The following is a 25862-nucleotide window of genomic DNA, read 5'->3' as shown; positions in this document are numbered from 1 at the left end:
TGTTTGTTTGTGTGTATGTGCATTTGTGAATGAGGAATGAGTGAGTGTGTGTATGAGTGTGTGTGTGTAGGCATATGCATATATGTGTGTGTGTGTGTGTGTGTGTGTGTGTGTGTTATTTGCTTGCCTTGTTGGCCACTGCGTTGACACTGGGCCGTGCATCAAAGATGAAGAGCTTGTGTGACTGGGCGTTGGCGTCCATGATGGCCTGTAAGAGTTTCTCGTCCTCTTTGCAGCGTTTGCCATTCACACCCGCCATTGGCTGACTGCAGCGAATCACAGTGGCCTGGCTCTCCGGGTGAATCCAAGACAGCACCTACAGGGGCAAACAGGTTTACTACAGCACTACAATCCAAGACAGCACCTACAGGGGCAAACAGGTTTACTACAGCACTACAATCCAAGACAGGGCAGCACATCTCACACAGGCAAAACAATCGAGTTAAGACCCAGAGGTTTGGAAATAAGACTTGGTTCAATATGAACCGATTCAAACTCCATAAGCTGCTCTGAACAACAGCTTCTACCAAATGACTACATGTAAATATAAAATGGTGAGATCATGATGCTAACCGGAACTCCGACATTCTGTTTTAGATGTGTAACAGTTCATTCAAGTGACTCAGTTTAAGACGAAGTGATCCAAACTCTGGCGGAGATCTTTTAGGCTTGGGGACAAGCTGAAAGCACTGAGGTTCAAATATCTAAAGCCCTTTCCTCTGTCCCACGGCAGGAGACCAATATCAGGTCGGCTCAACAACATCCCCAGGTTGATTCAGATCTCGTAGAGAAACAGTCAAAAGTGTCCATGGAATGAATGTGTTATGTTTCAAATAAAGGTAGCGATGACATTACTCACTGGAATACGACCCTTGGCCCGGAATGCTGCCACCCTCCTCAGCTCTTCATCTGGGATTGTAACGGGCACCACCAGAGCCGACGGATAGGAGTCACACAACTCATAGTGATCGTTCACCTTAGAGATTCTCCAACTCTCATTAGGCAGGCCCTGAGTGTACACACACACACACACACACACACACACACACACACACACACACACACAAAGACACACACAAAGACACACACAAAGACACAAACACACATGCCCACACACACACAAACAAGCATTACTGAATACATGTACGCACCAGAACACGTCTCTAAACGTATGGGGATTACTTAAAAAACCCTTTACCTGTCTTCTGTACTCGGCTAAGGCGTCGTAGACTTTCCACCCATTCTCTGGGAACTCCTGACTGTATTCAAAGGCAAAGAGAGGCTAGAGAGGAGAGACAGTTAGGGAGAGAGAGAGAGAGAGAGAAGTTTTATTAAGAACTCAGGGTTTCAGTTGAGTGAATGCATTCAGAGCAGCACAACAGGGTAGATCTCTCACCAGGTTATTGGAAACAGGAAAGGCAAACTTCATAAGAACTTCAAATACAGACTTCTTCAGTGTGTCCTCTGGCTGCTTGTGCACAAAGCGCAGATTTCGTATGTCCTGTAATACACAGGCATACATACATACGTACAAAAAACATCAACACACATACATAAATGAAGACTCATACACACTAACACATGACCACACACATTAACAAATGTACAAACACACACACAGCTTGAATTTATCACCAGTCAAATGTGGCTGGTCACTTCATCGATTTTAACCGCTTCCTTTGACAGGTGCCCAAAATGCGCATTCAATAGCATTTCATTATGTATTAATAATATTACAAAATTGATAGTTCTGGTCCTGCTTGCTTATTGGCTTTAAGCTGTGTGGGTAACCACATAATACCACAGCTAACCCTTTCAATATTTTGTAAATTTTATTGTGTGGATAATAATAACAATAATAATAATAATTATTATTATTAGTAGTAGTAGTATAAAAGTAAACAAAACAGCAGAACAATGTAGTGCAATATTAAAAGAATTACTGCACTTGCACTGACACAGAAAATCAATTATGACAGTGACTGAGCACAAATCTGAGAGCCTCACACTCAGCTCCTTGTTTTTAATACGCAGTTGCCATTTCATAACTATCATTTCAAAACATAATACCCATTGACTCTAGACTAAGATGTGACCTTACAATTTTTCCCTCTGGGTTTATGTATGGCACAATAATAAGTATCTATGAATCAGTCCAGTCCAGTCCAAAAGAAAAATTATATTGTCAAACACTGTGTACACACCTTACAAACAAGACCATAAGAGACATCTCCACGACTTGATGCTCCTCCAATTTTCTCCACACGACTAATGACTCCCAGTGGCAGGTCCAAGACAAACACAGGGTCCTAGAACAGCCAGTCACATATATATACATACGCACATACATATTCAACCATATATGACAGTACACACAGGCACGCATGCACATGCACACAAACGCACACACAAACACACAGGCAGGCAAAAAAGAAGAATGAAAAATATTAGCTCATCTAACTGATGCAGTACAATCTGAGTTTGCCCAGACTTTAACACTAGAACAACGACTTTTTAAAATGTAATTATTTATAATAATGTGACTATGCTGTCACATCAACATGGGATTAAAATATGTCCTATCTCCACTCTGAGGCTAATGAAGATAATTAATGTATATTTGAAGTCTGTACCAACCCTGTCTATACACCTGAAGAATAGTCTGTAGTTGGTAACAGTCAGACTGCCACGCAGTGCTCCAATGAATGGACAGATGTAGGTGACATCTTTAGCTGAAAGAGCAACAAAACAGTGTTCAACGGTAGATAATTAGCAGCTCGCCAAGAACATACCTTATAAAACGTCAAAAATTAATAGCAAATGTAGGTTCTCTTAGCTGGTGACATACCAACATCTTGTATTGTTTCTTTTGGTAACAGCTGCGGCTCTTTGCTGGAGTCTTGGAATGTCTGTCAAAATACGAGCGAAATTATTGAAGCGACCGACACGTTAACTGTACGCAGACCAGCATGATTGTCTACTTAAATGTAAATATATTTGCACACAAACTGTACCTTTGCAGCAGTCTTGACTTTACCCTACGGAACAAAGAATAAGAATACATGAGGCTAATACGTAGTTTTAAAAATACTAAACAGTTTTTCAGAATTCACGCCAGAACTATAGACCGTTGCCACATTCAAGCATACCAGTTATCAGGAGTGACATCGCACTCTCGCTCTCAATACATACTTAAATAAATCAACAAAATAATAAACAAATTAACAGTAAAATAAATGTACTCTCACCCGGAGCTGTGGGGAAAACTCGTTGGAGGTAGAAACAGATTCTGAGGATACAGCAGATGGAGCTTTGGCGTGTGAGGAACGGTCAGAGCGAGATGTAGAGGTGCTACACACCGTAGTCGGATAAGCACAAGACAACACATTTTTTAAGCGATAAACACATGGAATTAATTTATGAAATTACATCCAAGTCTTACATTTCCTGAAAAGTTTCAACTGAATGCCTTTTACGACTGCCCTGTAACTTTAATACGAGCAAACAATTGATGAGTTTCACTGGATCATAACATTTACTTAAGCACTTAACAAGCAAGAGATTTCTTCTGTAAAATGGAGTACCATGATATAGAAAATTCAAAATGTATTTGTGTATCACAATTCCATATCTGACCTCTCTTTCCCCTCCACCCCCCAACAAGATGATAAAAAATACTGGAAGGCCCCCCGAGTTACCTGGACAATGAATCCACACTCGGCTGCCTGGACGACGACTGTTTAGAGCCTAGACTGTCGACGCTTCCGCTTTTCTCCATATTTTTGTTAAGTGACCAGATAAAGCTTCAAGTAACTGAAATCAGCAAGAGGGTGCTGGAAGAGTTTGCTGTTTACTTGGAGAGATTCTACATTTCCTCCTCAGTTGGGATTAGTTTGGGACACATACCGGAAGCTGCCATCTTTTCCCAGAGTTCCTGTGTCGCTGAAGGGAGTGGCTTGTCATGGAGAGGATGTATTCGCCAAAACGGATTCTGTGGAAGTTGTTCTGTCACGCTCATGTGACGTTATTCTTGTGATATTTTAGTCGGTGGTCAACAACAAGATGCAAGAACGAATAACTAGTCCAAGACAGGCGTTAGAGGACAACTTCTGCTCATTTCTTGCCCACGTTTTGCAAGCGTCTCTAACTCTGTTGGAGAAATGTGACAGAGTTCTTTCATTAGTAATTCCATCATGTGATGACTTGTGGAAAGCAGGCGCTTTCTCAAGAGGAACTCCAATACTTCCCATAACTTGCTGGGTTGAATTCTGGTGACTGAGACAGCATAAGCATATGGTTTGTTTTTAATACTTCAAGTTTCAAGTAAATAAACTAAATAAACTTGAATACTTGTCAGGCCGTTCAGTGAACCATTCAACTGTCCTGCTGGACAACGTTCTCCTTAATTGACTGTATTTTGTTACTAGGGGTCCTGCCAAACATGCCTAAAGATTCTCCTTTAAGGCTCCTCCGGTAAAGATTACAAAAGAATGGTCCTGCCTGGCCTGAGTCAAATATATGACCCATCAGCATTAAAGGATATTATCTGTTTAACTCACACGTGGTCAGAGGCACCTGCTGTCAGAATAAGTTGGTTCTTTTGGGGTTTTTTCCCCCTATAGTTCCCCTTACTACAAACATAATTCTAAGGTGGATTCCCGAGCACAGCCATGCTGAAGCTAAATGGGATGTTAGGAGGATAGTTATAGATCAGACAGAGGTCTGTATGGACTCAGAACTGCACTGGGAATGGTGTAGACCAGATAAATCACAGTCTGCTGTCAGGTGTGTTCAGAATGTGAAGATGTGTAGAGGAGATGAAGTGGGAGAACACATGTCCTTAATCACAGCCAAACAAAACCCTCACTGACAAAACCTTTCCAGCACAACGGTCTTCCAATTGCGTGGTTCCACAATCAGTTTCATTAAAATAACAAGGGCTGTGAACAGAAAACTCTGGTGAGGAATTTGGGTTTGTGGTTTTGTCTTTAGAGTTTGGTTTCTATTCTCCTTTACTAACAGAGATTTAGATGTATACCTAGATAGATAGATAAATAGATAGATAGTTAGATAGACAGACAGACGGAAAGAAAGAAAGAAACAAAGTGATTTTGCAAAATGTAGACATGAAGACACTCGGGCAGAGAACAGAGATACAATAGTGGATCAGACAGCACAGATTAAGCCGGGGGGGGGGGGGGGGGGGCAGAGTCTGTGCGTCAAACCGTCTAAAGCCCACTCAGAGTGGGCGGAAATCAGGGCATTGGATCTGAATTCTAAACAGTGCCATAAGAGGCTGGGAAAAATACGTCCTTTGTATGTAAATGACGATCATAAGAGCTGGTGACGGCTGTAGCATGGAACAGAAGGCAGTGTGAAGCCAGGTCATTAGCAATGCAAAGGCAGGGCGCCCTGCCTCACACAGTCACAGGGCAAAGAGACCCTTTCCTGCACCGCTGTTAACTATCTTAACTCCAGAGTTTCTCCCAGAGCCTGAGCTCCACTCCAGCCGAAGGTAATACCTCTGTACTTTTTTTTTTTTTTTTTTAGCATGGTTTTTTTTTAATGAGAGCACTGGCTACACTGGGTCAGTGGATGCTGGAATAATTAGACACTTTTTTTTTTTACTGGGATGTTTTATACTTGGTGCTTCATACACACACACACACACACACATACCTGGTAAGTGTGTTTTAATGTGTTACTATGAGATTTGGTGGATTAAATTGAATGTGTCTAATCATACTGTACTGTACTGTACTGATTATAACATTTTTATGTTTATGTGTCAAAGATACACAGGAAGGCAATAAAAGAATCAAATGTTGGGTTCCTACAGTACAGCAGTACATATGGTAAATAGCCTTTGAGGGTGAGCTTACACCATTAATAAAGGGTAAAAATTCAGTGATAAAAGAATGGACTTGATGGAGAGGCTTCTCAATTGTTATTTTTTTTCAAAACTTGTTGGACAGATTACCCCCCCCCCCCCAAAAAAATCTACAGACACACTAGTTACTCAGGAATTAATTTTCTCAGTCACTCAAATAAATGTCCACGTTATATCATTTGGACAGGACATTATCCCATTGTTAATAGTGTATCTGTGAAGTGAGATTATATGTACTGGGTGCTGCTTAGTTGTAAATGTTGTTTCCAGGCTCCTCTTCAAACCAGCTAGATGTGTGTATCATCTGTGATCTCACCTTTCAGTAACACAGACATAGGTTTCTGTGTGGCTCGTGTAATATGGTGATACTAGAAGGGACATGGCTTTTCCTCAGGTTTCCCTTCCAATCTCACCTTTATGTAGGTGGTAATGATGCAGTTTGTTACATATAGCTGATTCATTTCTTTGTCCCTAAATATTCAATCCCCACCCCCACCCCCACCCTCCCGTGTACACATACACATACACATACACATACGCACATGCACCACACACCTGAAGTATGCAGCATTCCATAACAGACAGATAGTAGTGAAAAAATTCATTGAACTCTTTCAACTCTGCTGGGACATTTGGTCACAGGGAAATCTTGCCCATGCCAAAGTGATCACGTGACACACTTCTGAAAATGTGATTGGCTGAGTGTGTGTAAGTCACGTGGTAGCGATATTGAACTCATAAGTTGTGACAGCTGCTGTTGAGACCACTCCCTCTGAGTGGACTAGGCTCGGGTCAGTTTATAGCGGGTTTTAGAGTGGATTTGACTTTTGTGTCAAAACGTTAAAGGTTCTGTGTGGACCCTACTGCAGTCTCATGACCATCCTATTGGGGCGGGTCTTTAAAACCCTCCGCAGGGGCTCTCGCCCATGCCGCTAACACCACCTGCTGAGCCTGGTAATTTTCTCTTTTACTTTTTTTTTGTTTTGTTTTGTTTTCTTTTCTTTTCTTTTCTCACTCTTTCATATCTCCACTTCTGCCTCTGTGCTTTTGATGTTGTTTTCTCTTTCGTCCTGTGCTCCCTGCTAACTTTCTTTTCATCCCCTTTTTTTCTTTGTTTACACCTCTCCATGCTCCTGTCTCTGTTTTGTGTCTCCTCACCTCTCTCCAGCACTTTCTTCTCTCTTTTTTAGAAACTCTCTTTCCCCATTGTCTTTCATCCCTTCTTTCTCACTCTTTTTTTTTAAAGTCTTTCTTCTTCTTCTTCTTTTTCTTTGGTGACTATGGATGTGACTGAATATAAAAACAGAAATGAATAATATTTGGGATATGACTTGACTCTACCAAAGTTATTTTGTTCTCAAAATTTTCTCTAAAAGGTTTTGTTGGTCTCAATTTTGATTTATTAGACTGCTTAAGAATCATTTCAGCCATTGCTGGAGTATAGGGGTACACGGTTATGGATTCTGAACAGCCCACATGCTTGTGGAGCACAATGGGTCGGAGTTGAAAGCTGTTAATATTCTACACACGATATTCCATCGGAGAGACTAAGTGCATGTCTCTGAGGGGTACTGGAGAAGCCTCCTGACATCTGATTGGTTAGAATTATAACCTGTTCGTAGCCTTCATTCGCTTATTCATTATTGCTCTGCATTCAGTATAATTTGTTACATTGCACTGAAATGGTATTGCATTTTAAGATAATATTGGTGTTAATATTAGCAAATTATTATAGCTATTCGTGGAAATGTTCCTTGTAGATTGAGAACTTCTTGCTTTTTCTAAGTTTTCTTTTTTCATAAGATTACACAGCCTCTTTTATGTAAATCATACAATCTAGTGGAAAAGAAATTGCAGTAAATTAATACATTTTGCAATGATATCAAATTTTTGCAGTTGTATCAGCTACAGTTCTATTCTGTGATGATATTCTTTGCTGTTGTAAACAACAATTTGACAATCTGCGTTGTGGTCTTGTTCCATTTCAGACCTGGAACCTAAAATGAACTGGGCCTCCTTTTATGCCGTGATAAGCGGCGTAAACCGGCACTCAACAGGCATCGGCCGCATCTGGCTCTCCGTTCTCTTCATCTTCCGAATCCTGGTACTGGTGGTTGCAGCCGAGAGTGTTTGGGGAGACGAGAAAGCTCATTTCACTTGTAACACACAGCAGCCCGGCTGTAACAGCGTCTGCTACGACCACTTCTTCCCCATCTCACACATTCGTCTTTGGGCTCTCCAGCTTATCCTGGTCTCCACCCCGGCTCTGCTCGTAGTCATGCACATCGCTCACCGTCGCCATGTCGACAAGAAGCTGTACCGGCAGTCTGGCCGAACCAGCCCAAAGGACTTGGAGCAGATTAAGACGCAGAAGATGAAGATCACGGGTGCTCTGTGGTGGACGTACGTCATCAGCCTGCTCTTCCGCGTCCTCTTTGAGGCGGCCTTCATGTATCTGTTCTATATGATCTACCCTGGATACAAAATGTTCCGTCTGGTCAAGTGCGACTCTTACCCCTGCCCAAATACCGTAGACTGCTTTGTGTCGCGGCCCACGGAGAAGACGGTTTTCACTGTCTTCATGCTCGCTGTCTCGGGCGTCTGCATCTTGCTCAACATCGCAGAGGTTGTCTTTCTCGTGGCACAAGCAGCAAATCACCATTTCAGCAATGCCAAAGACTCACCAGTGGGGGCCTGGATCAGCCAAAAGCTGTGCTCTTTTTAAGAACAATTGGTTTCTTTTAGGTCACTCTGAACAGGGGGATCTCTGAATCCCCATGACGGATCTGAAGGACTGATCTCTCACTTAGGCTTTACTCCATTTAGAGTCGAGATCACCCACCTTCTTGTACTAACCTCCTCTGTCATCACTGTGGAGTTATTAAAACTTTGTTTTACCATTTGTACTAAAATCCAGTGTCATGTAAGTCCTCTTTCTAAGGCAATGTTCTGTGAATGCTTTCCTAGCTGTGCCAGGTTACGAAAATCTGCCTGAAAATCTGTGAAAACCGGCCAAAGTCTGCCTGTAATAGAGAATTACATAAACATTCCATCTTTTCTCTACTTCCTGAAAGTGCTGGCCTTTACTGTTGTCACTTATAACCTGCTGCCTTCACCATCAGTCAGACAAAGCATTACCAATGGGATTTCTCTGCCTGTCTGCTGGAATACTTATCTGTATCAACCATAGAGTCACCAAGTTGCTTTGCCTTTCTGACCCTTACTAAGACTGCAAAAGTCTGTTCCCTGTTCTCTTTCAAAATCCTGTGCTCGACATGTTGAAACTCTCTCTTTTTACCTTTGAGTCTCTCAAACACTCTTTGTGAGAGTCATGAAAATCTTGTCTTTATTGTAACTCTATTTGTAGTTTTGATGTCCTGAAGACAGACCCAGGTCCCTCTTACTTTCCCCCAAATCCTCTGCCTGTATCACAGTCCCGAAATCTCTTCTGCTCTGGTCACTGAAATTCTCTGTCTACACCAGTGAATTGTCAAAACAGCAAGGGTTTGACTAAAGTGTTTTCTGCTGTCGATGATAAATTTGAGATTCTTGTGAGTCAGACGTAAATGAATCAAACCTTACTGCACAGCTAATGTTTGCTCAGTTTTGCAATTATATAAAACAATTTAAAAAAAAAAAAAAAATCAATATACACTTTTATCTTATGGACCAGATGGTAGACATTAATGACTATTTAAGTGGCACTGTCTCTTAAATACACACTTGTTGGGTTTCCAGATATATTTTTATCAATTGTTCTTTGATATACAAAACAGCCTATTATTCAATGAGAACAGAAAGCACTTCTCACAAAGAAAAATACAATCAAATTTCACATATTTAGGTGCTTGGAATGGGACATTTGCCTTGAGGACAGTTATTTGTAAAGGCAAATCAGGGTTCATGGATTGCCCTTTAGATTAAAAACTGAACTGTAGTGTGTATAACAATACCTTGCAAAAACCATCCAGCAATTAAACCACCAAATCTCTGAACAGAATGTTCATGCCTGTTTCATATTTGTTAAAAAGCATCAGGATAACTCAAAAGAATTAATGGAATAATGCCCCTGTAGATATGAGCCAGGTGTCACATTTTATTGAGTGCAATGCAAAAATGACCTTCTGGGAGGAACTTAACATGGATTATTAGGCACTGTGAGATGGTGGTGCTATCTTAGGCCATCTAGTCATGAGCTGAAACTCAGAGACAAAAGTGACAGTAAGCAAAGTAATGTCCTTTAAAATACAAGCAAATCCCAGAAGGCATGAAGATGTGTTTGTACTTTGGTTTGGTCAAGTTCAAGTCCAAGTCCAGACTTAAACCTGATGGAAAACAAATGACATTATCTGGATCAAACTTTTTACAGGATAGCCATTAAATGCCAAAAGCGTTTCAAAAAAGTCAAACAGTTCTTTCTGGAAGAATGGACCAACAATCACTGAAGCCCATGTGAAAGTCAGTCACAGAGTGAGTAATGTACACACTCTAACAACCAAATCATTTAAACAATTTTATTTAATTAATGATACAGATGTAGTTCTTTCATTTGAGCATCTCTTTCATTCTTTATAAACCATAGATTAGAAACATTTGTAAAGTGAAAAAATATTTATTGTTATTTATTTTAGGGTTTTTTTTAAAGATTTTTTAACACAGTAATTCATTCAAAAAAATCTTCAAATTATTTTACAGAAGTTTAAAACTACATTAAAAAAATAATGACTACATCACAGAGAAATATATCCGCTTATGATATTGTCTTTAACACATAAGAATGTCTGGTTGATACTAGTTGGTACCAAACCTCACTTTTCTCAGTGTACGAAAAGTGCAGTCTTTCTTAATTTTATTACATGCATGTCACATACTAAGTGTAAAACACAACTATCTTTACTGTATTAATTACATGGTGTAAGAAACATGAGTTAATGCTCACAGTATTGTAATGTTGGAAATGTATTCTACACTGTTCATTTAAATTCTTTCTCTCCTGTTTGCCTACTGTACATTGGCTGCTGCTAATAAAATTTACATTGAAACTGAAAATATATGTTTTTTTTACATGAAAAGTTTTTAATGTAAAACTGCAGAAACAGCTGTCATATTCTCATTGTAAACTGTGCACTATACAGTACAGCCCCATTCATTACTTTGTACTTATTTCTGACTGAATGCAGCATCTACTACTGATTTAACTTATATTAAGTTTGAATTTTAATAGGCATGAAATGAATTAGTAATATTTTGTTAATTCAGCCAATACAATGAGATTGCGTAATGTTTTCAGGTAAAAATGAACAAATTAGATTTGACTGTGTGGATATTGTCGTAGAGTAAAATGACCAAATTAGATTAGAGTGAACATGGCAAGATTGTGCTGTAGAGTAAATTAACAGATTAAATGAGACATAGCGCATGTGTGGAGTTTGTTGTGAATCTTGCAGATCAACAACATTCCCAGTTTGACTCCCCACTAACCAAGTGAAACTCTCAGACATCAGAGAGTTGTCAGGGTTCGAATGCTGAACAGAATGGTCGTATCAGATTGGAAAACATATTTACATTAATTTGTTTAGCTGGCTTTTTTATTTTTATTCAGAGCACCATAGTTTTTCTGTCTTAGACACACTGTTGTCACACACTGACTGTGGAGGTTAACTGCCTTGCTTAAGGGGAACGATGGCTAAATTTTGGTTATTGGGCTGTTTGCTTTACCTCTACAATGAAATGAAACATTTGGAGACTGGAACATTATCTGTATTTAAACATTGGGTTAGTATAAATCATTTACATATTCATTTAAAAGTAAATTTATCTGTGGTTCATGTTAAAGTTCTGTGGTAAGTAGACTTCTGTGCAGAAGTGGTTGATGGTTCAGATGGGCCATGGGGCTGATTGTTGGTTGGGAGAGAGAGTCTGCTGAGACGGTAATAGATTTAGCTTTTTCATGTGGGCTCCCTCATCAACGGTGAGATTTTTATTTGTCATCTGTTAATATATCATAACACAAGTCAATACTTTCATGTCCACTGTGCATTTCATCAGTTGCACTACTTCGATGAACCAACAGGAGGCAGTAAAGTCTATCTAAAATAAGCAACTTTTCTCAACTGCAATGACAGTTCTAAAATCAGTCAAACATTTTAAGCCAGTAGTGTCATTGAGTTATTTGTTGGTCAATATGGGTTTGACATCATATAGTTAAATGTATATTACAGAAGAATGAGCCTAAAATACTTCAGGAATATATAATTAAGGGTTATTCACTGACTGATGAGTCATGTACCAGCTCTCATAAGTGGAGTAAAATATGTCCAGTCTGGAGCCTCAGACAGGAGCCTGGTTTTGGGTACAGACTCTTCAGGTTTAGGATTAGATTTGGGTTTACGGTTAGACTTCATCACTGACCAAACTGGTGTCATCACAACTTTTATGTCATAAAGGGAACAAGTGAGAAACCATTTGTGCTTTTTTTTAGGTCATTAACATCAAGTTTCTCTTAATGCATGAATATCCTCTCAAAACATCAGTTCTCTCTCTCTCTCCCTCCCTCCCTCCCTCCCTTCCTCCACGCACGTATGCACACACAGTGGTATAATTACATGGAACCAGAGTATTAGTAGCTCTGCCCTGAGACCCCCCACCCCTCTCCTTGTGCCCAGGGACAGCTGAGGGCAGCAGGGCCAGCAGAGGGCAGCAGGGCCAGCAGAGGGCAGGAGGTGCATCAGTCTTTTCCAGGAGCATGTCAGCACTGTCCCCATTCTGTCCACAAAATCGACATCCTTCCTCACGTAGACTTTGCAATATTTCTTTCTTTCTATTTCTTTTTCTTAAGATCCAGGAATACTTAATGGAGAAAGAACTACCAGTAGCAAACAACAATATTACAACTTAAAAATGAAAGTATTCAAAAAGTGTCCTCAAATTACTGATGTTTCTGAAAAAGAATACAAAAAAAGTTATGACTTTTCACACTTCAGTCTACAAAAATTTCAACAATCACAAAAAGAGCCATTAAATCGTTGGAAAGACAGAACCAAACGAGTGGATTTGGGTCGTATGAAACGGCACCATCACAAACGTCACTGGTCTTACTTATCTCCTCTGTGTGGCTTTGTGAATCGCCCAAACCTTGTTAGCTCATATTCACAAATCTGACCCTCCCCTCGTTGCTCACTGCTGGCTCAGACCCTCTGTCCTACACTGATTACGTGTTTAATTTTCACTTTTACTCTACTCTTATTCTTACAATCCTCAATCCCAGCATTCCTGTCCATTTTTAATCTAACGACACATTTGACCATTTTCACCATTCCCACTGTCAGCAATGATTCCCCATAGAAAACCATCTACAGCCTTCCCAGTCAAGTCATTTCAACTTAGAAAGCCTCAGCTTAGGGTTGTACTTCTCAGCCACAGCGTTTCTTTTCCACTTCCTCTTGGATTATTTCAGTTTACTTTCTTTTTGTGAATTATTTACCTGACTGTTTGAAAGGATGTCCTCTGTTTTGTCCAGACAAGCCACACATTCACACACACACATATAAAGAGAGAGAGAGAGAGAGAGAGAGATTCTTGTCAGTTCATGAAGAGTCAAACAGACTTACATACGTCTTCAAATGAATGCACATATCTTTTTTTCATTTGTGTGAGTTTGCTAGAAGTGTTTTTATATATGCACTGGATGAGAATGATAGTGTAAGCACTTCCTTCAAGAGGGGGGTGGGGGTGGGGTGAGTGGGTGGTATATTTAGCTCAGTTTAACACAACCCTAAAACTTCTCCCATTGGCTCTACAGGCTGTCACTCAACAGCTTTGGGTCAACTATGCTTGTGTGTTCAGCTTCAAAGTTCTCTCTAGGGTGTATGTGTTCCCTGCCAAATTTAACCCCCCACATACACACACTCATACACAAGGTACCACTGCTGAGAAGTACAACCCTAAGCTAAGGCTTTCTAAGTTGAAATGACTTGACTAGGAAGGCTGTAGATGGTTTTCTATGGGGAATCATTGCTGAAAATGAACACATGAACTCTTGAATCAGGTGAGTCTCAATTACATCTTATCATGATCACCAAATTCACCAAATTTTATTATTATTATTTTTAAAGCAGTTTGAGTGTAAACCCAACTGACTGGCCAGTTGCTGGGCTAAGCTACTAATGCTTGTACTAATGCTTGTCTGGACATACTTCACTGTGTTTTTAAACTCTTACTAAACCAAATGACTAGTGACTACTGGTCTATTCACCATTATTATGACTTAATTAACCATTCACTTTACTAACTCACGGTTTTCATGAATTAGCTGACCAGTTACCGAATGAGTTGGTCATTTTTTGAGTTAACTAACCCTTGTAAGAGGCTAGCTGATGATGGACAGTAGAAAAGTCTGTTTCTGTGTCCTGTCTGGTGTGAGACAGATGCCCAACCTGGGACCTTCAGAAATAAACCACCAGATTGAACCAAACTGCTCACTGGGATACTGGGAAGGACTAATCAGACTCCAAAAATAATATATTACTGTTGTCTCTGTGCACTTGTTGCTTCATATCAGAAACATTAGTGGACTCTACATGTATACAGAAACAAATCTGTTTTTATTTACTCAGCTCTTTATAAACACTGTTATGAGAAAACACTCCGCTCAACACTCAGTTGAGTTAGGGTAATTCCTTAGAGTAATAAAATATGCTTGCAACACTACTGGTGTCAATATCATAACCATGTACAAGATGTAAAAAACAGGGAGAGAGAGAGAGAGAGAGAGAGAGAGAGAGTTGTGTATTTTGTATTTTTCACATCACTGTTTATTTATTTGTTTTTAGACTGAGACAGTTTTCCACTCATAGGGCAGTACTTTGATGGTCTAGATGTAAATGGTATTACATTTGTGAGAGGGAGCGAGGGAGAAAGGTTTGTGAATGAGGTAACCATGGAGATGAATGGTTGTCTCTGAGACAGAGAGAATGAGTTTTAGGATCCAGCTGGAACTCCAGATGAGAAGTGTTGGGAAAGACAAAGGGGTCTATATACAGATTTATTTTTTATAGGGGTGGGTGTGTGTGTGTGTGTGTGTGTGTGTGTGTGTGTGTGTGTGTGTATGCATGACTGTGTGTACGTGTGACTGTGTGTATGTGTGTGTGTGCGTGCATGTGTGTGTGTGAGAATGTGTGTGTGACTGTGTGTGTGGGTGGGCTGAGTATTCCCACCTGTTTGAGGTTGTGCACCAGGACAGGGACATGTCACTCAAATATCCATCTGACACACGACCAGAAATATCATATCTCCTGAAACACCACAAATATCTCAGCATGGTCAAACATACAGGGTCATCATGCCACCTGACTCGTTAGAGGTACTCAGTAAAAAAGAAAAAAGAACAACAAACACGTGAAATATTTCATATATTACCATGAGATTAACATGTTATAGACATGTAAAGCCGTCTGAGACCATTCATAGTGATATTGGGCCTTAAAATACATGTATTATTATTATTATTATTATTATTATTAATAATAATAATAATAGATTAAACTAATCAAACACTTTCACTAAAATCAATACAAATATTCATCACAGCCAGACACTATATTTCGTATCACAGTGAATGACATCTCAAATATTCAGAAATCCTGTCCACATTTCAGTCTTAGAGCCCAGTCTAATGCTGTGCTCCATCTAAAAGACATCAGTAAGACACTGGAATGAATAATAGCAATGATGTTCAGGAAAACATGGAAACAAATGAGGCATTTAGCTCTTTTCTTTAGGCTGGTGTTCCACTTATGAGAGGGTGGGTTCTTTGCATAGATTTCACTATGCAACACTGAAATAAAGTGTACATAATATTGTGTTAAAATGCGCGTGCACACACATATGCCTTCTCACTCTCTCTCTCTCTCTCTCTCTCTCTCTCTCTCTCACACACACATGCTCACACACACACACACACGCACATGCTCACACACACGAAAAATTTCAAGGCCCCAGTAGGTAACTTAATCCATTTGTTTTATATTTTTAAATTAATAAATTGATCATAAATTAATGATAATTACAAGATCAAAACATATCCAAAAACATTTTGAAGGTGGCCGAGACATGAATTTTGTTTCTGATCTGTATATTGCTGTAGAATTTATAGCCTGTCACTCAGTTGTCTTTTATATATATGTTAAATTCATCACAGTATATGCATTGCAATATTTTTTAGTTAAAAAAACATTAGCCCATGAGCCTAAATAGTCTCAATATGCCATATCATTCAATTAAAATAAATATTTAGTAAAATTTAGTATGTCATACAAATTTCTTGATATACATTTGTTAGATTGGGTGACTTATATAACCAGGGAAAATGTGGTATATTAGGGAATAGCATGTTGAGGCTCTAAAAGCATGTTTTTGTTTGTGTGTGCATTCATATGTGTGTGTGTGTGTGTATGTATGTGTGTGTGTGTGTGTTTGACTGCTATGTGCTATGTGTAATAAAAAACTTCAGAGGAAACACTTAAAAGACTAATGAGGACTCTCACACACACACACACACACACACATACACACACATGCGCACACACACACCCAGAAGGAGAGAGAGAAAGCTGTAAGTACAACTCTACAGTGAACACTCTACAGTGAATGAACTCACTCCTGTGCATTAGAGCATAACTATTTTTGTCTTGCAAAATCTGTGTATTTGTGTGTGTTCTTGTGTTACAGTCACTGCTTTTTTGGGAACGTAAGACAAAAAGACAAACAAGTGAAGTTTTTTTTCTCTTTCCACTCTCTGCAGGTATATCGTGTGCGTGTGTGTTTGAATACCACAATGGGGGACTGGAATCTACTAGGGAAGTTGCTGGAGAGTGCTCAGGAACACTCCACTGTCGTGGGCAAAGTCTGGCTCACGGTGCTCTTCATCTTTCGGATCCTGGTTTTGGGAGCGGCTGCTGAGAAGGTCTGGGGTGACGAGCAGTCGGGATTCACCTGCGACACCAAACAGCCCGGTTGTCAGAACGTTTGCTACGACAAAACTTTTCCGATCTCACACATCCGCTTCTGGGTGCTGCAGATCATCTTCGTGTCTACTCCCACTCTCATTTACCTGGGCCACATCCTTCACCTGGTGCGGATGGAGGAGAAAGCCAAAAACAAGGAGACTGAGGCCCAGGCCGACACCCACGCGCTGGGGCTGCCGGCTGACAAACAGCAGCTGCTGTCCGGCAAGAAGAGCCAGAAAGCTCCGGTGAGAGACGAACAAGGACGAATCCGCTTGCAAGGGGTGCTGTTACGCACCTATGTCTTTAACATCATCTTCAAAACCCTTTTCGAGGTGGGTTTCATTGTGGCGCAGTACTTCCTGTATGGCTTCGAACTGAAACCGCTCTACACCTGCAGCCGCTGGCCTTGCCCCAACACCGTCAACTGCTACATCTCTCGTCCGACAGAGAAGACCATCTTCATCCTGTTCATGCTGGCAGTGGCCTGCATCTCTCTGATGCTGAACCTGGTGGAGATGTACCACCTTGGGTTCACCAAGTGTCGCCAGGGCCTGAGGTACCGCCGGGCCCAATCCATCTGTAACTCGGCCTCCAAACCCTCCAGCGAGGCAGCTGTGGTACCGTTTGTGCCGAGCTACCCTTACTACCCGCCTCATGCACCAACGATCCCTGCCTCCTACCACGCAGAAACACGCTACAGCATCAGCGAGCCTGAGGGAACCTTCCAGCCATACAGCAGCCGGGCTGCGTACAAGCAGAATCGGGAGAACCTTGCAGTGGAGAGGGGCGGGAACTCAGAACCTACGGATCCAAAGGACGACAAAAGGTCAAGCCCAGTCCAAGGGTCACCTTTTGAAAACCAGCGCCGACCCAGCCGAGGAAGCCGCCAGAGCACCAGTAAGACGACCAGACAAGACGATCTGAAGATCTGAGAACAAAACCAGACCAGATGAATGGAGCGTCTGATCGTCAAGACCGGAAGCTGAATGTGAAAATCCGTGAAGATGTTGCCTGTGAAGACCTTGCAGCAAGTGCAGAATTAAATCTGAACATTTAACATCGAGAACAGACTGAATGAGTGGGTCGTAGCCTCTGTTTTCGGTATCCTCTATGCAGTTTTTACTTTTAAATCGCCCTGAGGATACAAAATGTGTTTAACAAACTCTGCTTCAAGGTGAATCTGTTCTGCATTTGAGGGTAAAAAACACGCAGGGGAGAGTGGAATCACTCCTACATCCTGTGTTTACGTGTGTGTGAGTGAGTCCAACTGAGACTGTGTATGTTCAACCTATGTGCTATTACTTGAAGATTATTTTTTTTGTGAGGCTGATTGTAGTAACATCTGTGAGTGCTAATGAAGAGCATAACTGTGACACAATGATGAAAGACCACTACTCTGTCCTTATTCACATAAAAGTATGTGTCTTAACGTTGCTGTCAAGAGGATACCTATAACTGGTCCGTGTCTTATAAGCTTGGTTGCTTTTCAGCTGTTTTTACTATTATTATTATTATGTGACTCACATGCAGGACTTTATGTTTTGAGGGTAAATTGTTTTTGTTTTTTTTGAACTTACAAATTCTGTTGATTGACTTGATTGTGAGGCACTCTGGGTACAGTCTTCGAATGTTAAAGGCCTGATCATACTTCTAGCTGATGTCATATCACACGCACACAGACACATGCCCGCACGCACACACACACACACACGCACACACACACACACACGCACACATACATGTACACATACACATTTAAAATACTATGGGGAGATCTTTGTGTGCATTTTAGTTGAATTTCTCCTTCTCTCTGAAACATTTCCATTTTATCCCCCCCCCCCATGTTTCTCCTTGATCCCCAATAAACTACATTAAAAAGATCTAAGTGGCTACTGATTTATCTTTTTATCCAGTCTTGTTAGACAGACACTTGATTCACTGACAAACAGGAGGAGGTGATGTGGGTGCTGTGGTTTTGTCATTAAAAAGAGACTGTGGAGAAGTGGTCCTTGGCGACCTGTCTGTTGAATAGAGAGGCAGGATGTTAGGGTGTGTTCTAACTAACCACAGGAACAATCGGCCAAACTGGAGCCTGAGCGGCAGCCAGGGACACAAACACCTGTAGCCAAAGGATACAGCATCTTCAGCACAAACATTCCTACAGAGAGGGAGAGGATGTGACAGGACGGAAGTGTTTTTGCATTTGTGATGAAATAATGTTACTGCGCTGTCTTTTTGGCTCATCGGGACATCCTCCCACCGTGTGTGAGAGCCTGAAAAACATTAGCATGTTCACATCTGCACGTCTGGTCGAAAGCTCACGTTAGAAAGGATGAGAATGAGGGCCGGCGGAATGCCAGACATGTGGAGCAGTCAGACTGAAGGGTTTATAATCGCAGTCATGTAACCACATAAAGACAAGCACCACAGAGTCCGAACACAAATCACTCAAGGTTATACATGTAGTGTTTTTTATGGATGATTCATTGCCTTACTTTTGTTTATAAATACCATCACATGTAAAACAAATGCCCAAATTAGTGTGTTTTTCAGTTTAGGGTTCAAACCCAAAGCACAGGATCCCTATGAATGCAAAATTCTGATATGGGTTTAAACATGAGTGTTAGTCTTAGAGAAACACAATTAAATCACAGCTGTTCTCTGTATGGGTTTTGGGGAAAGGGTGGGGGAGGGGAGGGGTGACTGGGCACAGACATTGCTGCCACTGCTGGCACCCCCCTGGCTCCAAATAAGTCAAACCACATACCCACCAAAACACTACTGATCCCTAAAATCAAGTTGTCACATTTTATTTCTGTATTTATTGAATCATTTATTTTGGACTTATTTCTGAAATAAGCTCTAATGCTGAAAACATACAGTTTTTCGGACACAATCAAAACTGAGCATCTCCTCTTGAATGCTAAGCTACTCAACGTGAGACATCAGGCAAAATGAACTGGCCTACTGTATTTTCCACCTTTCAGAACATTAATCAAAGCAATGCTTCACTCACATGGTGTTGGGTTTAAAATGAATCAGTAGCCCCTGGTCAGAGAGCCCTACTCAGTTCACGTGGAATCAGATGATGAGGACCGAACAAATGAGAAAACTTCTTCAACCGGCCTGGAAGCTACGCCAGGAATGTGTGCACCACTCACGCTCAGCTCCCAGACAGTACTGTGTGACTTCCTGTTAACGCTGTGTGATGTTATTTATAAAACGCGGCTTGGTTGTCTTTATTTTTCTCTGTCTCTCTCTCTCTCTATCTGTCCCTCTCAGTCTCTGACCCCTAACAGGTGAGCAACTCTGCACTGTCACAAGGGCCGTGACCCCTCTGAGAGTTCAAGTTATTCCAGGAAGGAAGAAAACTGTCGCAGTGAGCAGTCATTGAACAGCCATTGAGAAATGTAGTTCATTACTGTAGAGTAATGAACTACATAACTTAGCTTTAGTTCATGACTCTACAGTACTTAAAGTGTGTCATTACTGTAAGATTTCAGAACAGTGTGCACATGCATCAAAATACTTAAGACAAAACAAGAGCTTGAAAACGCAAAACGTGAAAAAAGCATAAATGTTACCCTCAAAGAATTGTAATATCCATACTCTCACAGATGAACAATCAAACAGATGCTGGTTTTTAAGATCACTCACTCCACTATGGAAATGGAAACAGAACTGATCTGCCCCCCACCACCACCACAACTTGGGCCACCCACTCACACACATACACATACACATGCACACACGCACGCTCGCATGCACACAAACACACACGCACACGCACACGCACACACACACAGGGAGAGAGATAAAAAGGTGATCACAAGAAAAGAATAAAAAGACAAAAACATTGGTTTCCATAGAACAGAGTGAATAACATGTTTACATACAACTACACCACATCACACTTATTAATACTATAAGTTCTCCTGTAAGTTTTGGGTTTGATTCAGTATTTTTAAAATTGACCTCAACCAAGTCAGTAATGAAAAAAGAAACTAAAAGAATAATTTAGATTAGATTTTGCAATACTACATGACAACAATGTCATTATTTCTGAAGCAGGATCTGAATAAGCATTCCAGACACTGTGGTATTTAGCAGGTCATAAAAGAATGACTTTCATACAATGTTAAAATGCGCATTGTTCTAATTAGTGCCCAAATGATATTCTAGACCGGTGCACTGTAGTTTAAAAGAATGAGTGGCTAATCTATGGAAAAGCTACTCACTGACTACAAAGCCATTGACAGAATTGTTATTGCCTCTTGAACTATTCTAGATAACCACACAGGAAGACAGAACTTAAAGTCCTCTAAGAGCTTTTATGTAAACTTCAAATGTCTAACAGACAATTATAAAACCATAACTGATAACCTGAGATGATTACGTTTTTCTTGGGTTTGATAATATCTGCAAATACTTTAGAGCAAATAATTTACATATTAAAAAGAAAATCAGTCTGCTAGGTTAAAAAGTCAGCATTTTCAGAGGACTGAACTGATTGAGCCAAGCACAGTGAGTTTGGGCTGGTGATTGATGAAGAGGTGGTGTACACTGACTCTGGGGGATGACCTGGGAGAACAGTACACATGTACATAAGAATTTAAGAGGCAATTACAGGGCATATCTCACATATGTTTACACTTAAACACACACACACACACGCACACACACACACACACACACATTCTCTCTTTCATTGTAGCAAACTTGACTAGCCTTGCTGTTAAAATAGACAGCATGTGTTTGTACAGTGGGAGTTTGTCATACCTGGCTGTACTCATGCATGTGTGAGTACTGTCTGTCAATACGCACCAATCGCTGTGTTCACAGAACAATAGCCTAATTAAAGGACTCACATTCACACAAGATTCTAAAGGTAGGAAACTATAACAGGGCAGTCAGTGTTTTGATTGATTTCAGCTAAGATGATCATTAGTTTTATTCTGATATAGGAGACTCTGATCTAAGGATGCATGTCCATGCAAGTGTCAAAGGCACACAGCTAAGCTCTACCAGTTTACTTTTTGCTTTGTTTCTCTCACCTTCCATCTCTCTCTCCATACCCTCTCTGTCTCTCTCTCTCTCTGTTTCTCTCTCTTTCACACTCTCTTTCTCTCTCAGTCTTACTCCTCCTGTTATTGGATGCAGGAGTTGGACTTTTAACAGCATATTTGAACTTTACTACATATCACACTGTAAATGTAAACCTTTAGAATCACCGAACCGAGGTATTAAAAATCATAAAACAGAGAACAAATGAAGTTTAAGTATAAACATCTGGGCTTTGTATACGACTACTACAACAAAAAGGGTTCTGTAGAATTACCACAATCTGTGTGTGTGTGTGTGTGAGTCATAGTAAGAGGTAGCTCTCGCTGCTCTGATGAACTGCTCTAGAAATATGGTGAAAACCTGATACCTGGATAACTGTTCTGGTGGAGTTCCAACAGACCCATAAGCTACTGATGCACAAAGCAACATTTCTCAAGCAGACGTATGAGTAATGAACAATAAACACACAAACACAGGCAGGCAAACACACACACACAGGCGCACACACACAAGCATGCATGCACGCATGCACACACACACACACACACACACACACACACACAGAAACAAGCAGTCTGTGAAACAGTCTAAAAAAAAAAAAGCACTGTTTTCACTCTGCCAAGCAGAGCTGGGAATGTGTAGTATAAGCTGGGAATGCTAATGAGTTACACTTCATTCTATATGAATTTCAGTCGATCTCAGCTCCTGTGCAAATTTTAAGAATAAATATATCTGAAGAATAATCACCCAGTTACTCCAGCTCCCTTACTCAAGCTGGTTTTTAGAGGCCTATATCTACTCATTTAAAGTAACTGTTCTTAAAATAATTAATAAATAAATAAATAAATATGTACCTCTGCCTGCTTTACCCTCCGTTGGCAGTCTGACATTGAAAAAGTGCTTACTGACTTTTCATACATTTTTACTGCACTCGTTGTTTAATGAAAGGCAGCTGCTTGGAGAGCACTCAAAGCTCTTGGCTCCAGCTGCATGCCAAGCAGGTAAACATGAAGATTTGACTTAAGGAGAAATATAGAACTGAACGTACAGCTCCTCCCCCTGTGCCAGGCTCCTCTAACAAAGAGTACATTGCTGTATATTTATATTCCCTCCGGTCTGAATAACTAGGCCTGTCAGTGCAATGCTGAAATGTGACACTTTTTATTTGGGCACGTATGCATTATTGTAAACTATTGTTAAAATTATTGTTAAATCCACAGTTTTAGAGGTTTTAGTTCGTTTTCTTGCCCAGTGGTAAAAACATACGAAACAATAAATATCCTCACCTCACATAGACGACACTGTCACAGTCTATAGGAAATGTCATGGCAGCACTGACAGAGCGGGGTGTCGAATTAAACTGAAGGACGTAATACAGAAATCGGTGAAATGTAGGGGGAAAATAAGGACCTTCGAAGGCATTTAACATTCTAAGTCTATGCAGGATACTGGCACAGTTGGAAAGAAACATTAGATTTACTGGTGCAGCTAGCACTAGCCAGACATCTAAGGGAATGTTAACCTGAGGGCACATTAATATGTTATATTTGTCTAAAAATTACAGACCGCTACAACACTTCACGTGTGAATGAAATAAGGAGGCTAAGCGCAAAAGGTAGAATAGGAGATAGTTATGCGTTTTATATGTAACTCATATATTACAGATAATCACAAAATATGCTTAAAACCCTCACGGCCCACTCCGGGCACTAGCTAGAAGCCTGGGAGGTAGAGTCGGGGGATTAATCTCAAGTCTGCAAAGAAACAAAATGAGGGTTGACTTGTCTCAACATGAAAAGGGACAGCCCAGATATCGCTTTAACCCGTAGAAGCACAGTATAATTATGTTACTACAGCATGAGGATTTCTTTTTTAAAATCCTGTCTCACGCGCCGAGTCTCTGATCTGGCCACCGAATGTGACAGAGGTGAAACACTGCCCTCTGTTGGTGTCTCATTGTCCGTCTATCCGCCCGTCTTTCTTCCGCCTAGTAACTACTTCATCTCACTCTCTCCTCTCCTCTCCTCTCCTCTCCTCCCCTCTCACTCCTTTACCCTGACCTGCTGACAGCCCACATATTTTGAAGGGTTCATATATTCATTCTGAGAATGCGTGCATATAAAGGAATTATTTTACTGTGAGATGTCCGTGCTTAGAAGCACATTCCATCTCAAACAGTCTCTTGTCTCTTGGTGATTATATCTTTTACTCACATGGTGTCTTCGGGGTGTGAGGTCACTTTGTCGCCGGCACAGATGACGTCACAGCTACTGAGACAAAGTCGCACAGTAACAGCCAGAGAAGTCTACATTACAAATCACACGGTCACATAAACAGTCAGGGAGACGGAGACTGGGGCAGAATCACAGTGTCAAAGTTCCATTCACCGAGACACTGACACCCGGACACTGGTGGAGTTCCATTTTTTAAATGTTTAAGGTAGTATTTATAATATCAGATGCTTCTACAGTTTACATTATTGTTGTTTCTGATTCAATTTGAAACAGTGCCATCTACTGGTTTCTGAGGGAATGAGTCACCTGTGAGATTTCAAAAAAATAATTGTACACCTGCTCAGACTCAGGGAACACGTGGAGCTGCTAAACTGTGAAAAAAAAATTCTTCACATTTGTTTTCTTTATTATGTTTTTCTGTGTTTACTTTGATGGACTATCGTCAGTCTGTCTTTCAGTTTAACCTCAGCCTGAGGCACACTGCTTACTGCAGTCCAGCCTCATGTAACATTCATTTAACAACAAATATGTTTCACAACCATGACAGATGTTCTTTGTCATGTGTGGAAAGACACTGGACCTCCTGTAAAGGCATCACATTGTGACATTATGTACAAACTGGATCAAAACCACCACAATGACAGTCAAAGAATCATACAAACAATCTAATAATCTGACCCTCTGGAGTGCAGTATATTCACCACAGCCTGTGGTTTTGGGATTGAGATGGAGAGACACACTCAAGGGCCATTGCCAGAAGAGTATGTCAAAGACAATGTCAAAGGAAAATACCCGGAGCAGAGTGATAACATGAAGGTCAGGGTGACTATAGGTAAAATACAGGAAAAGAGTGGAACAGCAGTCGTTTATGGGGAAGCAGCTGTTTGAAAGGCAGTGAGGGAGGGGCTGCAGCGGCCTGAGTTCTCAGCAGACACTGAGTCTGATGGAGAAAGAGAAGGCTGCAGTATGGCACATACTCAGTGTCACCTTCTGTCTGAGGGAACCTTCTTTAATATCCTCACTGACCCTACAAGATGAGGATCAGCAGTTTTGTCTTAACGTGCATTCCCTCCCTCCTTCTCTCTCCCTCTGTCTCTCTCTGGTTAATGTTTAATGGTGCCACCTGAAACTTTTGGCAGTGGTTTAGGTTCTGTCATATCTTTTCAGTAAAATGAATTTGATATGATTTTTTGTTTTGTCGATGATTTGGCCATGTATCTCCCCTACTGTTTTCTGTTGTTAGTCATTATTTGATAAGGTGTTTGTAATAGGGTGTACTTTCCGTCTTCCGTTGATTTATTGCCTTTTTTTTGTTGTTTGGTCTCTGACGGTATGTTGTTATATGGCTGCTGGGCTTGTAAAGAGGGCCAGATCAGGTTTCATTCCCACTGGTGCTTTCAGAGTAAACTAAAATGGCTTCATGAGTTCTGCTTTTCTGTAAAGGTGTATCAATAAACCAAGTGCTCTCCACCACTGCTGATGTAGCAATGATCTACTGATTATATTTCATTTAAATGTAACACAAAATCATTCAAAGCAAGTGTTTGCACAGTATATAATCTGAGCCTATTACCATGTTAAACAAAAAGTATATTTTATCTGTATTGTGCTGTATTTTATGTCTATATTTTGCATGCAGTTACACGTGCTTCCCAACAAGTTAAGGTC

General features: G+C 40.7%; 3 protein-coding genes across 4 annotated transcripts in view; 2 read left to right on the top strand and 1 right to left on the bottom strand.

Moving 5' to 3' along the window:
- mtmr2 (myotubularin related protein 2) overlaps positions 1–3778 on the bottom strand; it is an 8368-nt gene extending 4590 nt beyond the window's left edge. Inside the window, exons 1-10 of one of the 2 annotated variants that reach the window (XM_030781743.1) lie at positions 3699–3778; positions 3249–3351; positions 3015–3038; positions 2849–2909; positions 2638–2732; positions 2205–2309; positions 1397–1501; positions 1199–1282; positions 860–1009; positions 128–316 (exon numbers count right to left, since the gene is read on the bottom strand). In XM_030781743.1, the coding sequence (XP_030637603.1) occupies positions 128–316; positions 860–1009; positions 1199–1282; positions 1397–1501; positions 2205–2309; positions 2638–2732; positions 2849–2909; positions 3015–3038; positions 3249–3351; positions 3699–3778 (996 nt within the window). The remainder of the gene's footprint in view (positions 1–127; positions 317–859; positions 1010–1198; positions 1283–1396; positions 1502–2204; positions 2310–2637; positions 2733–2848; positions 2910–3014; positions 3039–3248; positions 3352–3698) is intronic. The other variant, XM_030781744.1, reaches the window with a different exon arrangement.
- Positions 3779–6816: 3038 nt separating this feature from the next.
- Positions 6817–8615, top strand: gjb1a (gap junction protein beta 1a). Its single transcript, XM_030781833.1, has 2 exons — positions 6817–6844; positions 7879–8615. The coding sequence occupies exons 1-2, from the start codon at positions 6817–6819 to the stop codon at positions 8613–8615; spliced, it is 765 nt and encodes a 254-aa protein (XP_030637693.1).
- Positions 8616–16724: 8109 nt separating this feature from the next.
- Positions 16725–17828, top strand: gja2 (gap junction protein, alpha 2). The gene has a single exon (XM_030781163.1). The coding sequence runs from the start codon at positions 16725–16727 to the stop codon at positions 17826–17828; it is 1104 nt and encodes a 367-aa protein (XP_030637023.1).
- Positions 17829–25862: the final 8034 nt, after the last annotated feature.

This window comes from Chanos chanos, chromosome 8 (assembly GCF_902362185.1).
Source record: "Chanos chanos chromosome 8, fChaCha1.1, whole genome shotgun sequence".
Classification (NCBI taxonomy): domain Eukaryota; kingdom Metazoa; phylum Chordata; class Actinopteri; order Gonorynchiformes; family Chanidae; genus Chanos; species Chanos chanos.
This window is presented reverse-complemented; position numbering and strand designations above follow the sequence as displayed.

Bases quoted from the DNA above. Each gene is read 5' to 3' on its own strand.
- gja2 (XM_030781163.1), top strand. From the start codon at position 16,725: ATGGGGGACTGGAATCTACTAGGGAAGTTGCTGGAGAGTGCTCAGGAA.
- gjb1a (XM_030781833.1), top strand. From the start codon at position 6,817: ATGCCGCTAACACCACCTGCTGAGCCTG. The intron at 6,845-7,878 runs GTAATTTTCTCT...GTTCCATTTCAG, and splicing joins AACACCACCTGCTGAGCCTG to ACCTGGAACCTAAAATGAAC.